Source organism: Anoplolepis gracilipes, chromosome 12 (genome assembly GCF_047496725.1).
Source record: "Anoplolepis gracilipes chromosome 12, ASM4749672v1, whole genome shotgun sequence".
Classification (NCBI taxonomy): domain Eukaryota; kingdom Metazoa; phylum Arthropoda; class Insecta; order Hymenoptera; family Formicidae; genus Anoplolepis; species Anoplolepis gracilipes.
In genome coordinates, this window is record NC_132981.1 from 10,259,021 (window position 1) to 10,271,029 (window position 12,009).

Sequence of the window (12,009 nt, forward strand, 5' to 3'; positions counted from 1 at the left end):
GAATCAAAATCATAATTATTTTGTGCGTTATTGTTACAGCCTCGCGCAGTTTACGCCAAAGACGTTCTGGATATTGAGCAGTTCTCCACGGTAAAAGGTGTCAATTTAGACGCCACAGACGATACCTTTTATAGCAAGTTCAACACCGGCAGTGTGTCCATTCCATGGCAAAATGAGGTAAGTGATGCATCGTAGACATCGCACATTCGTATTGTAATCATCGATTATGAGACACGTTGTGCCTCATGAAGGCCTTTGACTCTTCTCATAAAAATAATATTGGTTCTACGCGACAATCAGCAGACGATCGCTTAACAAGATCTTTATTATACCGTGAATGTAAATTATGTTCTTTACGATCGCCCATGCGTGAATTTTTTGACAAATTTAAAAGATTATTCTTTTCATCGAGAAAATTTTAAAGACGAACGACGTTCATATATGTTTTTGTGAGCTTCGAAATTAAATAAAATATCAAGTTGAAATTTAAAGAAAAAAATGAAATACATGTAAATTTAAAGTCGCACAATTATAAAGTTTTGTTATCTAATTGTTGCTTTAGAAGATTCTCTGATTGCTTGAGAAAAAAGAAGAGTTCGTTTTACTTTCCGAAAATATTATACGCATTGCAACATCTGGAAAACGATGCAAACACTTGGATCAAAAAAATACGTAGCTTATAGCAAAGTGTTTTCCTACGTCAGAGGTAACGCAAGAGGCACTCGTTATCACTGGCATTATTCAGACTGGATGTATTTAAAGCTACGATGTTGCGTAGACGCGTTACACACGAGCCACCTTTAGCTTCTGCCGATCTTAAATCATTCACCACGTACCTCGCGAACTGAGATCGTTGAGCTGCAACCTCTGACGTGTTCGTCTTCGTTTCCTTTGCTTGCAGATGATAGAGACTGAGTGTTTTAAGGAGCTGAACGTACTAGGTCCTAACAACACACCCACCCCAGATTTATTGGTAAATCATACTCCGCCCAACAATGAGGACAGAGGCTGTTTTCCCTTTCGAAGAAAGGTAACTTTGTGTTTTACGAACCTTTGCAAATTTTTTTTAAACTTTTTTAAATCTAATTTTAAATAAAAAGAACGCAAAAGACATTTAAAAAATATATTGAATATCTTTAAATGTTTGAAAATATTTAGATTATTTTAAGTTTTCTTTATATACTTTTTACAATTACAGAATACTGAAAAGATAACTGAGAAATTGCAATGTTCTTTAAACATTTGGGGAAAATCTACTTTTTCACGTCCTAATAAAATTAATTTTTTATAAGTGCTGTAAAAATTATTAAAATGTTATTACAATGATACATGTATTACAATTTTACGCAGAGAAAACAGAGCGCTCGTACCAGGGAAGTCCCACTGTCGGAATGCTATTTGCAAGAGTTGTCGCAGACACAGAGCTCAGAAATGCCAGCCAGCTGATCCAGGATGAATGCAAGTAACAACCTGAATCGATCGACGTCGTCGCCGTTTCGACACTGTTGCCGCGGCTGACGACGACGTGTGTCCAGACGCTGCTGTTGCCAGCGGCTGCTGTGATAAGAGCAAGCCGATCTCTCTGATTTTTCCTCTCGACGGCATCCGACTTCGCGGTAACTGTTTACGAGCACGGATACACGGTTCGCTTAATAGGAAAATATTGCGACTGCGAACTCGAAGTGTCATGATTTCCGACACATTCTCTTGGATTCACTAGGTCCCATCTGAGATCAGCGCGACAAGACTTCGCGCGATTCTATACGCATATACGTCTACGCATATACATAGTCATACACGACTCACGCCAGTATTGTATACAGTCAGGTGGTAGGTATATATATTCGTTACCAAGTATAATCTTTCTCGGGTAGGACGGGCGTACTTTTGTGCGTACATCGACCTACTTTATTAAGCCTCGATGTGTCTCGATTCATGAATCACGGAGGATTCAAGACGACATGTGCATAGATGGTTATCTTAATCGGCACAATGAGATATATGTCATTTTCCGAATATACAAGGAAAATCTAATTTAAAAAATATATATCTTATTTCTTATTAACCGCGAAATGCTTGAAATTTTCAATCTCGAGTTTCGGCTGTAAATTTTAATTTTAAATTGAGAAGCAACTTAGGAAGGATGAAAAGAGCAAATACATTTAGATGTACAAAAATGTAAGCGAATACGCAATCATTTGCGTATGTAAAAATTTTTTATATGTACTTACGAAATTTTTTTTTAAATTGAGACCGCGTATATATATATATATATATATATATATAAATAATATATAAAATTAATTTATATGATACATTAATTTTTTTAAAAAGCGTTTTTCTCATCGCACTTACACAATATAACTTTATTTATTTAAATCGTTTGAGATATTTTCCGAAAATCTCGAAATATAATCGCTCGATCTAGTTTTTGGTCGACCCCGATATGCAGTTTGTAAGCTCGTATTGTCGGAAGCGATTAAACTAGATGGCCAAGAACTTTGAGTCGTAAACTTCAGAATACGCACGAATAGCTTTTATGATTTGATGAATATCGCGCTCGATAGGATCTGTGATGAAATTCGCGCGTTGGCCGAAATAGAATAAGAGAAGTGCGTAGACGAGCGATAACGCGAACGCGCACGTGAAACCGACAGGTCGTAAAAGAGCACGTGACTCGGCGCTCGCTCGTTCCCGTGGTGTATCGCGACGTTAAGCTACCAGTAAACGGACACCCGATACCACCGTGGAGCAAATAAACGCTCGCGTACACGCTCGTCCGTTTATAAACGTTAACTCGATACGTATATCTAGAGGTTGAAGGCACGTGCGTTTAATGTGAAAGGGAATTGATGGCGCCGGGAACGATATATTGATGCAATATTGCCACAAATGGTGACACCGAATAAATTTAATAAAATGACGAATAAAAATAAACTTAATTAAATGTTTTCAGTTGTTTCACGTTTTCGTGAAATAACAAGAATAAATGGTGTCTGCTCGGATGCCTTTAGCATTGTACGACATTGGTTTAACCGCGTGAACGGATTGTTATCGCTAATTCACGTAAACGAACAAATGTCCAGACAACAAGGAATGAAAGGTAATAAATGAAAATTAGTATAGTTTCGAGCGTTATGATCGAGCAACATTTGATATCCTTTAACAGTGTCTTTTTAAAACGTAATTATATAACAGTCGCGTCATCATTTCTCAGTATCTTTATTTTTTCAGACTTATTTTATCTCTTGAAAAAAGACACGAAAAATCTCTCATGATGAGTTAATTCCTAGTATTCAGATTGACCTGGATATAATTTTAATTTAATAATAAAATAAAGATTCTGATCAATTTTAAAGGAAAGTCGACTCTTGATCTCTCGAAGAATTAAAATTAGATTAAAATCGAAGATATCGGGCCAGTCTACTTATCAAAAGAAGATACTATATTAGAATATACCAAAGTTTTATTTTTATTATAAAATATCTTAGATCTTGGCAATTTATTTTCTGTCGTGTGGCAGATAAATCCTTGCGATGCTTCGATAACGTTGTCTGAGAAACGAGCGAGATTTTGCGAATTGCGCGACAGATCGTATTAACGACACACTTTTGGACAGTTTGCGAGCACTTTGGACGTTCTCCAATCGTGATTCGTGTGCCAACGATTGAAGTTCTTCGGCCATTACATATCTGGCAGATAGTTGTCGTGAGCTACTGTGCCGAGAATGTCGGGTAGCTTTTCTTTTAATATATCTCGTAAACTCAAATGCAAATGTCGATGCATTTGAAATTGCGCTTCTCATCTACCAATCTCATTGAGAATCTCTGTTACAGGAATTGGTATCGCCAACAGATTTATAAAACACATATAAAAAAATCACATAAGAAAATAATGTCACAAAATTTGATCGATATTAAAAATAATAGTAAAAATAGATTAAACATTTTTTTTAATTTTTATTTTAACATTTTCTAAGCATGTGAAATGTATTTATTTAACACGATAACGAAATTCTGTCATTTACATTATGACATCAATATTACATATTGAAAGATTGATTCAATGATTGAACACATAGTAATTAGTCTTGAAAATTTGTTATCAAACGTTACAGCTTTTCGCCGAGGAGCTACAAAAAGATAATTAGGCGAAATTATTAAATTAAGATAAATGTTTGAAGAGCTCATTCTAGATTTACAAGTGGCACAAAAAAAGTGTATAAGTAATTTCTTGTTCTTTCTTTTTTATTTGTAAATGAATTATTATAGAAAGAAAAATTACACAAATGAGATCGCACAAACAGGCTCACGCACACATATGCAAATTAGTGTGAATTAATTAACGAAAGGTATATTTTCGAGAATCACAAATTGCATCTAGCAATCGCCGAACAACACCCCAAACAAACTTCTTTTCATGGCTCTATATTGTCACGATAATTACTCTTTATGATTATACGTTGAAATAAGTAAGACTAATTTGCCGAGACCGAGACTGATTGAAGAGTGGAGGTCAAGTGTCTCTCGGTTAAGTATTAGGAGAGTAAATCATTCCTCATTTTATGTTCAGATATTTTCTCTTGACATACATATGTCGGATTTATGATATATTAAACATACACATTTGAAGGAAACATATTAAATATGTATTAATATATCATGTTTTCCAAAAATATCGAGAAAGACGTTATTTTCAAGAGAAAATTTTCCCTCATTTTTTTTTTTTTTTTTTTTTTGTATATGCAGGTAATTTAAAACATTAGCTTAAAAGCTGTCCTTCTGCAAATAAAAAATTGGAGATTTTTTTCTCTCACAACCCAGGGCATTATTTTTGACACGGCTGATAATTGACGTCCATTTTTTAACACGTATGTAATAGCGGACATTGAAATGATAGGGTATGTACATCTAGCAGAGAACAATGACTAGAGTGATTTAAGTTAACCGCTAATTAAATTTTCCCAACGTCGATTCTTATCACTGATACATAATTTACGTGATAAACATGTTATTCTATCGCATACACTGTAATGATTATGTCAACCGACTCGAGATCGATGTATGATAAAGCAGGTGTATGAAAAACCCTTCCCGTCAGATAAATCGCGAAATACGCACTCGCTCATGACGTACTGTTATACGACAGTTCTCTCATCGTCGACGCGGACGTGAAAGCATTACTATTCATCGTAATATAAGAGAAAGAGAAAAATTCTTTTTTTTCTTTAAACTTTGTTTAAAAAAATCTTAAAAAGAACTAATCTAAAAATTAATTTGCAGATCGATATATTATTTGTACAATAAATTGTAAATTAATTATATTTTTAATTTTATACATAAGAAATGGATCTTTATTTACTTTTTTTGTGGCAGGAGATATTTAAATTAATTAATTTAAAGTTGCTAGATAAAAATTCAATTCAACAATGTTCAATTTGCAAGTTTTTACGTAAAGATACAATAAATTTGTAATTATTTTGATTCTCTCCGCGTCGGCAACACACAAGCTCACACTTTAGAGTAGAGAATCTCTCAACGTTATCTTTCAACTGTGATTTCTCCAAGTGTCTCCTGTTTAATCCCGCTACATTGTTAATTTATGCCGAATAGTTTAGAAATATATTTTAAGGAGACGGATAAAGAGATCCGCATTGCAAGATCTGTTACAATCTACAGTGATTGTAGATTATGCAGTGTTCGACTATTATACATATATTCACAAAATACCAAATTATTTAAGAATTTTTCTAAGTAAATAAGCGCGTAACTTATTCATATACATATATATATATATATATATATATATGTATATACATATACATGTATATTTTTGCTTATGTATGTAAAGTAGATATAAATAGGTGTATATATATATATACATATGATAGACTGCTGAATATACTTTTGCAAATAGCATTCGCTTCTCCTGTACAATTCGAATTTAAATTGTTGCGTAAACATTTCATCGACGCAATTATATTATATAGGATATGGATTAGGTATTCTGTAAATTAAATCTCATCGACAGAGGAAGAATCTTACTTTGAAAATATCAGATTATATATAGCTCTTGTTGCCTGTACATAATTACATTTGCACTCAACTCTCTCGTCGAGCAAGCTCGAGGCCAAATGTTCTCTAGTGATGATGGATTAATTAATGAATAATAATGGAAAAAAAATGTTTGACTTAAGAAGATGGATATATCCTCCGCGTTAATATTTGTCGTACTACACGTAACATTTGTTAGTTCCATTCCATTTTGTCACGCGAGTCTTCGTCCTTACCTTTACAGGATACTGAAAGGATCCTGGAAGGTTAATTAAATGATAGCTAAATACCTGAGCAGATACGTTGTTTGTGCCAGTTTGTCATGTCTGTTGTACAAGAGAAATTATATTTTAAAACAGGCTGAAAGTATTAGAAAGCTCGCACTCGTTTTCAAAGACGATCAAAATCGATCGCTGCGAATGTGTGAAAAGTGAATTTTGTTTTTAATCTCACACGAGATGAGTGAAATTATCGCAATGATATATTTTAATTAGATTTGTCCGTATTGTTGGTTATAATTTCGATGACAGACAATGACAGATTCAAGTACCATATGGTCTTCAATATGCCAGTATAATTTAAAACTGATCGATATAGGTAGACAACGTATAGAAACAGTTCTTTTATTACGTTAGATTATTTTTATATCACAATCTCTCGGATATATATATATATATATATATATATATATATATATATATATATATATATTATTTTTCCTGTAAGATCTGTCCTATAATTTTATATGCAATGCGACCCAGTGAATAAAAAATGTGGGATCCCAAATTAGTATAAAAATAATAAATTGTCAAGCTTCGAGAATAAATATTGCTCGCGATTTTTCCGAGAATTTACGAGGATTTTCTTCGCGCGAATGATGACTTTGAACGATGATTTCGTGCATGATTTTTCATTCGCGTCCATCGTCGAAGGATTTATATAGGGGATAATATATATGAATAGCATAATATGCGTGAGGAGTCCGACAATTCTCTGTGTAAATACGTCAGTGATAGTAATATCGATAGAAACTGATTAAGCACGGGACACACAGACTAGTAGATACTTGTATATATTATATTAATATAAGGAGCGAATAAGATAAGTCGCCTGTATTCGCGAAACGGAGTTTCGCGCCGAAGCGACACTTATCGCTCTATCTCGTCTCCTCATTCATTTTTCCTCTCTCATCCTCGGCCTGTTACCGTGTCAACATCACCTGTAATAAACGCCTCGCTGCTTCAGTTGTGACGTTGTATTCATCATGCCAAGATAACGGAGCACCACTTTAGCGTTGATTGACTTATCGCGGTGGCATTAACACGTGTAATAGTAGTTATAGTAGCAGTGTATATAAGTAGCTGGGAAGGGGCAATCATCAAAAGAGCAAATGCAACATGAGATAATTGTGACACCGTGATGTTTTACACAGTGATAAAAATTGATAATTATAATACTATTGGAAAAAATGGTAGCAATTTCGTATTAAAAGGAACCGTGTTGCGCGTATTTTAATTTTAATTAGCTAATTTTTTCGCAATGCAACGTCACGCCCGAAACAAGTTTAGATCTTTACCATTATACGATAGCGGTGTTATTGTATAACGGGAGATTATCGCAATCAATTCGCTACAGAATTAGTATGTAATTATTATCGCGACGTCGTCCCACTGTAGATCATAGCGTATATTTATATATTTTAACAAGGCGAGTTTCAATAAACTCGCACACATACACGAAGGCGCGTTAGAGGCGTCTAGTTTAATCATTAATCGCGAGTTTTTCGCGTAAGCCCGTCGACCGAAGGACAAACTGTAGCAATATGAAAGCCTAATTAAGCGTCTTAAATTATTAATTAATGATGTATGCGCGCGCATGATTATTTGTACGCTTTGTATTCTTCCGATTTATCCGAACCGGCAAAAAAAAAAAAAAAAAAAAGAAGAGTGTATCGGATGAATAAACGTTGGTCAGTGATTAATTAATAATTTGACAGGCCAGGTATTAATTCGTTTTTATATACGTATATAGCGAAATCTTCATGAGACAGATTTCAACATTTTTTTTTATTATTATTACTGTGCGATCTAGCGATGTAAACAATTTAATGTTTTAAACTCGGATTTTTATTAGGTTTTAAGTAGGCAAACGATTCGTTACGCAAACGGACAATCCTGGAAAGGGAATCGAACGAGATAATGTAAAATAGTATTCTGTTCTACAAACGGAGAGAGCCAAATGAATATTTTCGTTTTTTACAACTTCGGATACGTTGTACAACCGCGCTGCGGAAAAAGAAAGATTATATAAATATTATAAATATATACATATATATATTATCGTGTGTAAGTTATAAATACGCGCGGGCCTACTGTATTTATAACTTATATGTTTATACATGCAAAATATATAGATACGTATATAACCAGACTCGTGATGTTGTTGTTGATTTTTCTGTCTTTATTGTTTACTTTTGTTTTCTATAGTTAAACTATATACTCGCATTTGTGAGAAAATCAAAACGGCGGTACTTTTTGATGAGTCCGTTTATTTCTTCCAGTCACGAGTGTGAGAGGGATGCATATAATTGATACACAGTTTTGTACACAATATATATATATATATATATATATATATATATATATATATATATGTATATTGTCACAGTTTGCTCTTTATATATATTTATATATTTTTTTCCTCTTTCCAACTTTTTTACGTGCTCAGATCCTAAGCTACAGTTATTTGTTAAATTCGTAATGCATTATTCGAGGAAATGATGCATTACTTTACACAATTCATTGTTATAATCGATAGGTCAATCTCGATCTAGCAAAATCGACCTAAACGCACACTCGTATTACAGGCTTTAACTTAAAAATTAATATAAAAAATGCACTCACATATTAATAATATTTTTCCTCACCCCTCTCTTTCTCTCGCGCGCGCTTTCTTTCTCTCTTTTTTTCACTTAATTATACCATCGATTAATTCATTGATGCGTTATTGTCACGAGTCAGAATGCCTGCTGGTATGTATCTGTTAATATTTAATATTTTTATCAAAATCGTGTTTACAACGATTATTTACAATTTAATTAAAAGCGCTAAATTTATTTTAACATCTGTAAAATTATTATTCCTATTCTCATTAATAATAATATTCATATGCACACTTTTTAATACGATTTTCAGTAATAATTATTATTGCCTCAGTAAAGGACAATAAAAACTAGCACATAGTTTTAAATATTAAAAACATAATCAATGTTTATTTAAATATATTATAGCTAAGAAAGTCTAACAGTCTTTACGTTATGTTATTCTCTACCTACAGGCATCCTGAGAAGCGTTGATGAATGTTTGTGATTCTCGAAACATGTTCCATAAAAGTATAGCTAAATGACGAAGAATTATATAATTATCACTTGCGACCAGTAATATCAACGATCCGTCTTTCTATTATGAAGAAACGGTCCAATTTCACAAAAGAAAATTATTGTCTTGAATGTCTCGAGAAAGATTACGTTCATAATAGTTATTTATATGTTATATCGCAAAAAAAAATTATGGAACGGTGTAATAATTGTAGGAACGATTTTATTAATTTTTTTGAACGTCCAAATTTTAAAACAGACGAATCGTCGAGCTGCTCTCTTAAATATGATACTGCGGTAACTAAAACTATGTAGGAAGTTAGGATGGCTCTTTTCAATTAGGCGAGATCCCGTCTTAAGAACACCCTGTAGAGAAAGCTTGGTCCTAGAACAATTTTACTACGATATGTGCAACGGTATCGTTTCTTGCGCTTAGATAGATTACCTTTTGCTCTGAGAAACAAAGTTCTAAGGATAATTATAAGGATGCAAAGTATAGTGCATACAATACTATATCTAATAAAAAAAAATCTTTCACCGAAGAGAACAAAGTGCTATTAAGAATGAAAATAACTAATCGCGGCGAAGCAGTCAAAATCGAAATTTCATCCAATGAATTTTGCTCCCCGGACACTTTAAAGCGTTATTATTTTTTTTTTTTTTATACCAAAATCTCGAGACTTTATTTAAGTATAATTACGTTTTGAGAGGCACAAACGCGCCCAAAGATCGAGTATTATACAAATTTCCTGTCAACCAAAACACATTTTTTTGCAATCGATGGCTGGAGCGAAACTTCTCTTTCTCCTTTCCTTTTTTTTTCTTTAATTCCTTTGTAATTAATTTTGAAGTAGATGAGGATTTCAGTGATTCAACAAACAATATAATCATATCGTGATGGTGAACGTTCATAAGTTCATGCGATTGATAATAATTTATTTGAAAATAAAAAATATATCATAATTAAAAAAGTATATTTTTATTTATTATTGGGGTTTGTCAAAAGTACGCATGAACTTACAGATTCACTTAATAATTATCATTTCGTGTTACCTTTCTTACTTTTTCATTCACCAAATTGCCTGTGCAAACGTCACTATTTCACTTTAATATGTATACGTTTTTTTTTTTCAGAAAACATTTCCTTCTGTGTGTTTCATTTTATTAAAATTATCGCTATTTATTCCTCTTTTCAAATAGCAAAAGACTAATATTTTTTTTTATCCTTCTTTAATCCCCATTTATCTTTTTTCTCATGCATCGAACCGTGCCGACCGACTTTATTCGATTGATCCATGTATGTACGTTTGCATTGAGCACATATACACATACGCGCGCACATATTCGCACACACACGCATTTTATCACCAGTGGCAGTAAAATGTAAAACTATTATGCGACGTTGACAATCAAGTGTCAGCGCGTAACAAATGCACTTTTAACTCTTCCGTTTTATAGAACCGCGACGGATTATTACAGTTAAATTAAAATTAGGAATTAACTTACAAACGGAAAAGACGAAAATGCAAGCACGTGTTTTAAAAAAGTACGTTTTTGTTGAAACGAAGAATTAAGTCTCTTCCACGTATATGCTCACAGATTTCTCTCTCTATTAGGGATGCAAGATATATTAACGATATATCAAAATATTCTACATTTTTTGCAATAAGACACGAGGACATCTTTGCAACAGTTATCGCATTAAACCTTCTTTTTTTCTAAAGCAAATTAATTAAGTCGTTAAATAAATAAGTTTTGTCAGTAAAATTCATAAAACAACATTATAAATAGACACATTTTTTATAAAATTGTCAACAAAAAGGACAAAAATATGTCAGAGAAATAAAAATATAGTTATTAGCATCTATATATAATCACAGTTTTTTCACATTATTCTCTTTTTAATAATTTAATTCTTCTAAGGCTCTTTCTCTTAAGATTGAAATTCGCGGCATATTTCGGCTCTTTTATTAATTAAAAAAAAAAAAACACTAATTTCTGCAAATATATCTTCTACGAATCTTCTACGATTAATATCGAATATACGAATATATCGATATCGTTTTTGGATATTTGCATCCCTAGCTTGACTATAAAAATAAACGAATCAATATGTGAATATCCCGTAAATATGGAATGTTTGCCGAACGATGGTAGATAATAGATTTCAAATTACAATTGCGCACGAATGCCAGAAAGTAACAAAGTTGAGATAACGCGAGGATCGCGATACACGTATAGCAAACATCGCCTATCGAAGGAACGCTATCGGACTAAAACTAACAGCTTAAACAGCGCTTAATTAATTAATTACAATGACGTTTTAATCGTTATCTCAACTTTCTGGCGCGCGCTCTGATCGGACTCTCTACAATTCGGCTCTTCCGTTCTAGTTCTAATGCAGTTTATCTCACGGAGAGAGATATAATCGCGATGAGATCACAATCGATTTTTTTTCCCCCCTTTTACCTAGAACGATATGTGTCTCGCGCGTAAACTATTTTGAACTATACACGCATCTTATAAACTTGAATTTTTGAATTAATAATGTACATGTGTGTTACATCTGTGTCACGTGGT

The 12,009-nt window shown here is 33.0% G+C and overlaps 1 protein-coding gene across 6 annotated transcripts in view; it reads left to right on the forward strand.

Annotated features, from left to right (window-relative positions):
• The window catches only part of Gprk2 (G protein-coupled receptor kinase 2), a 71,322-nt gene extending 65,980 nt beyond the window's left edge, over positions 1-5,342 (forward strand). For all 6 annotated transcript variants that reach the window (XM_072902899.1, XM_072902894.1, XM_072902893.1 and 3 more), the window contains 3 exons: positions 40-177; positions 902-1,030; positions 1,351-5,342. In XM_072902899.1, the coding sequence (XP_072759000.1) occupies positions 40-177; positions 902-1,030; positions 1,351-1,446 (363 nt within the window). In that variant the 3' untranslated portion in view covers positions 1,447-5,342. The remainder of the gene's footprint in view (positions 1-39; positions 178-901; positions 1,031-1,350) is intronic.
• The last annotated feature ends 6,667 nt before the right edge of the window (positions 5,343-12,009 follow it).